Source organism: Passer domesticus, chromosome 12 (assembly GCF_036417665.1).
Source record: "Passer domesticus isolate bPasDom1 chromosome 12, bPasDom1.hap1, whole genome shotgun sequence".
In the NCBI taxonomy this organism is placed as follows: Eukaryota; Metazoa; Chordata; class Aves; order Passeriformes; family Passeridae; genus Passer; species Passer domesticus.
In genome coordinates this window covers 10,163,933-10,168,835 of record NC_087485.1, presented here as the reverse complement: position 1 = coordinate 10,168,835, position 4,903 = coordinate 10,163,933, and the positions used below count along the sequence as shown (strand labels likewise).

The window sequence follows — 4,903 nt, the reverse complement described above, 5'->3', positions numbered from 1 at the left end:
TTCCAGCACCTTGCCGGGGAAGCGAAGCTACAAGTTTTGGAGGCGGCGGCTCCCGGGGCGAGGCGTGCAGAGGCGCAAGCGGCACCTCCCGGAGCCGGGAGCAGGCGGACCGGCCCGGCCCGGCCCGGCCCGGCGGCCACGCGTCCGAAGCGGAGCGCGGCTCCCCGCCGGGGCTCTCCGCAGCGCCTCGGTGCCCCCGCTCCGGCCGCTGCCTCCCGCCCGAATGCCGAGCCCCGGGAGCGGGGCGATGCCCCAGCCCCGCCGCTTTGGGCGGCTCACAGAGAGCCTGCGGCGAGCACCCCAAAAGTGACCCCTGGGATGCACGACAGCAGGAGGGCAGGGGGCGGCAGAACTGACGCAGCCGAGCTGCCGACCCGCGGCGACACCACCGAGCCCCGAAGGCTCCTTTCAATTAACGCCCCCCGGCTCCGCGGGGGCGGGTTAACTTAACAGCGGCACCCGGTAATTCGGTCCGGGGGGCGATGGATGAGCCGCGGGGCGATGGAAGATCCGCGGGCTGCCCCGCGCCCGACACCGCGCCCCGCACCCGCCGCCACCGGCGCCTGCAGGGGGCGCTGCGGCTCCGGCGATGGCGCCGCCGCAGGAAGCGCGGCGCGGCACGGCACGGCACGGCCCGGCACGGCACGGCCCGGCACGGCACGGCACGGCTCGGCACGGCACGGCACGGCACGGCCCGGCCCGGCACGGCACGGCCCGGCACGGCACGGCACGGCACGGCCCGGCACGGCACGGCACGGCCCGGCCCGGCACGGCACGGCTCGGCCCGGAACGGCCCGGCCCGGCCCGGCACGGAGCCACTCCGGCAGCCGCGCAAAAACAGTACCCGACCGGGAGCTGGGGGCGGGACTGCGGGAGGAAAACAACTCCAGAAGGGGGGGAAACGAGAGTGTAGTCAAAGTGGCAACAGTTTATTTATTAGCCAAAAATATATACTTTCTTGTACAATTTGGTTCACACGTATGTACATTTTTACGGTATGTACAAAAACAAACAACAACAACAACCAAAAAAAAAAAAAAAAGAAGGGGAACACCTAATTCTCACTGGACTTCCAAAAAAATCTCACAGCTCAGCTAACCCAGGTGATAGGACAGAAGCGGGTATTTTTTTTTTCCTTTTGAGTTTGAATATACGGACATGCTTACAAGTTGTAACTATACAGAGATTTTTTTTTTTACAATCATTACAACAACAATAAAAAATTAACTATGATGATGAGAGCGCCGATAGAACCATAGCGGCGTCAAGTTGGTTCTGGGGCCTGGAAAAAAATGACACAGAAAAAAAAATTTAATAGGATTTCTAGTGAGCTTGGGCTGGCACAATATTTATATCTGCAAGTAGCTCTGGTTTTGTTGTTGTTGTTAATATTTTAATAGATTTATAAATATAAAAAGTTTTCAGAATGATTTATAGTATATGTATTTAGCTATGAAAACACGGCGGGCCCGATCCCCGTGGTTTCAATCAATCAAAAGGGTAATTGGTTTCTCATTGAAACTGAGTGACTGCTACGCCAAATTTGGGACGGCAAGGCTCAGCCTCTTCAGCTTTCATACTCTGGGCGTTGTTGGTTTGGTTTTTTTTTTTGTTTTTGTTTTTTTTTTTTTTTTTTTGTTTCGCTTTCAATATCATTGTTATGATCATTATTAATTTTTAATTTATTTTACTATTTTCTGCTGTCTTGGTGCCTCTCCCCCCGGCAAAGCGACAGCGGCGGGCGGTGATCCGCTCTGCGGGGGCTCAGGGATGTGCTCCCGGGCCAGGGGCGACCCGCGCCCGGGCTCCGCGGCCGCGCAGCCCCAACGCCCCCGAGCGCGGATCGGCCTGCCCGCGGGAACCGCTCCCGGGGGCCACAACGGAGAACAGCAAAGAAAATATATAAACAGAATAGCCCACCACACGCGCAGAGGAAGAACAAGAAACCGCCCTGGAAAGGGAGCCTAAAGAAGCGGAGAAAATAAGCTAACCATTTACAACTGCCTCCATACATCCCGAGGAGACGGAGGGAGCCATCTCTTACCGCCTCTGCACTGGCTGGAAAGCTGTCTTTAGTAACTTTTTCTCTACTTCCAAGGCACTAGATCGATCTAAAAAGAGAAGGGGAGGGGGAAAAAAAGCATTCCTTTATAGCCCCTGTTTTATTCTTCCCATCCCTGAATTAAGCCTCGAGATTTAAGCTCTTTTCTCAGCGAGCTGCAAACACGACACAACGACTGCTCTGCTTGCAGAGGTGACCGTCAGAGAAAACACACTGACCCCGGAGCGAGCCTGACCTGGCGGCCGGGTCCTTCCCGCAAAAGCGACAACAACAGCAACAAAAATTATCTCCGCTGGAGGAAGGTAATGCTCGGGGATCGAGACTACCCCGGCCAGGAGACCTCCGCCACCGCCCCGGGGCCCCCGCGGCCGCCCGCCCGCCGCCACCTGCGCCCCGACGGCTGCTCCGCGCCGCGCCGGGCCGGGCCGGGCCGGGCCGCGCCGGGGGCACCGCCAGCACCGCGCGGGCCGCACGCACACGGCCCCCGGGGCCTCCCGCGCTGCTCCGCTCCGCTCCGCACCGCCGAGCCCCCCGAGGCGGCCGCCGGCCCGGCCCGTCCCCGCCGCGTCCCTCAGCGGTCACCTGCTCCGACGGGCTCCGCGCTCTGCGCCTGGTCCGCGGGCCGCGGGAAGGCGGCGGCGGGGGGGGCGGCGGAGGCGGCCCCCAGCCCCAGCAGGTGGGGAGTGTTCAGTAAGGCCAGCGGGTGCGGGGGGTGGTGGTGGTGGTGGGCCGGGAATGCGCGGTTGGTCCAGTTGGGGAACTTGCCCAGGGGGCAGGAGGAGACGAGTCTGTGGGGCGGCGGGGTGGGCAGCGGCAGCGGCTGGGGGGCGGCCGCCGGCGGAGAGCCGCCGCCAGGAGACTTGCGGGGGTTGTCCGGGCTGGTGGCGGTCTCGGCCAGCGACCAGATCTTGGGTTTCGGCAAGGCGCCGGCCAAAGCGCCGTCCGTCGGGGAGGAGGCGGCGGAGGAAGAGGCAGAGGAAGGGGGCGAGAGGTGCGGCGGCGGCGGGAGCGGCGGCTTGAGGGGCTCCGGGCCGAGCGGTGCGGCCGTGGCGGGCAGCTCGCACTTATGGTGGTGGTGGTGATGGTGGTGGTGGTGCAGGTGGTGGTGGCGGAGGTGGTGCGGCTCGCCCTCGGAGGCCTTGTCGTAGCGCTCCTCGGAGCCGGGCAGGTCCTCAAAGCCTTCGGATCCCTCCGAGTCCGTTTTGGAGTCAGAGTGCAGGAGGTCGGCATCCTGTAGATCGTCCTCCAGCTCGTCCTTGTTGCTTTCGATATTCTCTGTGTCGATGTTCTCGAGGTCGATCTCCTCCTCGTCCTCCCTCTTGTCCTCTTCCCCCTCGTGGTCGCTCCCGTAGGAGTTGCCCTCCTCGTCCGTCCTGCTGCGGGGGGCCCAGGTCATTTTGTTCTCCTTCTTGAGCCGCCGCCGCGCGTTGGCGAACCAGGTGGAGACCTGGGTGAGGGTCATTTTGGTGATGATGGCCAGCATGATCTTCTCGCCCTTGGTGGGGTAGGGATTTTTCCGGTGCTCGTTGAGCCAGGCCTTGAGGGTGCTGGTGCTCTCCCGAGTGGCGTTCTTGGGCCGCGACGGGTCCCCGAACTGGTACTGCCCGTAGGGATAGAAGGCAGGGTGGTGGGGGGGGAAGGCGGCGTGCTGCACCCCCGGGCTCTCCTTCAGCTCGTACTGGGCGCCCTGCAGCGAGAGGGAAGGGGCGGCCCGGCTGAGATGGCGTGCCGGGCCCGGGTCCGCTCCGTCCCGCTGCCCTTCCCGGGAACGGAGCCCGTCGGCACCGGCGGGGCCGCGCTGCCTCCCCCACCGCGGAGCGCCCCGGCGCCGCTCCCGGGCACGCTGCGGCCCCGGCAGCCCCGCCGGTGCCCGGGGTGCCTCGGGGGCAGCACCGGCTCCCCGCTTGCGTGTCCGCGGCAGGGCCGGCGGCTGCCGGGGCCGGTCCCCGCGGCCGTCAAACCCCCGGGCGGAGCGGGGGGACGCTGCGGGGCCGCCGTTCCAGCCCTGCCCCTCTCCGGCGGCTCTCCCGGGCAGGGTGGCGATAGCGCCCGTCTCTCCCCTGACAGCCCTCCCGGCGTCTCCCCCGGCTCCCCCCGGGCCGATCCCCAGCGCGAACCGAGCGCCCCGGGGAGCGAGCGGCGAGCCCCGGGGGCCTCTTACCAGCTGGGGGAAGATGGGCAGCTCTGCGGCGTAGGGCAGGAAGGCTCCGTAGCCCTGGGCGGCGGCGGCGGCGGCGTAGGGCGCGCCGTACATGGAGGAGAGCACGTTGGAGAGGGTCCCGGACGGGGCCAGCTCGGCTCCGCCGCGGGAGCCGCCGCTCCCCGGGCGCTCCGCCGGGTAAAGCGGCCTGATGTACTGGTAGCCCAGCTGGGGGAAAGACATGGTGGGGGAGCGGGGCAGGGGAGGGGGGAGGAGGAAGAGGAGGGGGGGGAGACGAGAGGAAGAAGGGAGAGAAAGGGGAGAAAGTAGCAGGGCCGGGAGCGGAGGAGGGAGCCGGGTCGCTCGCCCTCGCCGGCCGCCCGCACTTTCAGCGCCTCCCGCAAACTCCGGCAGACATGGGGGGGAGCCGGGGGTGCGCGGAGGCCGCGGGCTCCCTCCTGTCCTCGGCCGCCGCGGTAAACGATCCGATCGCTTCTTTCTTCTCTCACTTTTCCTATTGATCTGAGTGGACCCAGGTCAGGTCCTAACAGATTGCCTGAGATTATTGGGACTCTGGGCTCTGATTGACATTTCTAGTCTCTCACAAGCCCCTCCTATTTCTTTTAAGTCTCTCTCTCCCTCTGCCTCCCTCTCTCTCTCATGCCCAGAGCTCGCTCTCGCCGGGTTTGTCACTAGCTGCT

General features: G+C 64.8%; 1 protein-coding gene across 1 annotated transcript; it reads right to left on the bottom strand.

Annotated features, from left to right (window-relative positions):
• Window positions 1–908: 908 nt before the first annotated feature.
• IRX3 (iroquois homeobox 3) lies at window positions 909–4,903 on the bottom strand. Its single transcript, XM_064387135.1, has 4 exons — window positions 4,224–4,903; window positions 2,645–3,749; window positions 2,045–2,111; window positions 909–1,282 (listed from the first exon to the last, which is right to left on the bottom strand). Exons 1-4 carry the CDS (start codon window positions 4,443–4,445, stop codon window positions 1,228–1,230), a joined length of 1,449 nt encoding a protein of 482 aa, XP_064243205.1. The 5' UTR covers window positions 4,446–4,903; the 3' UTR covers window positions 909–1,227.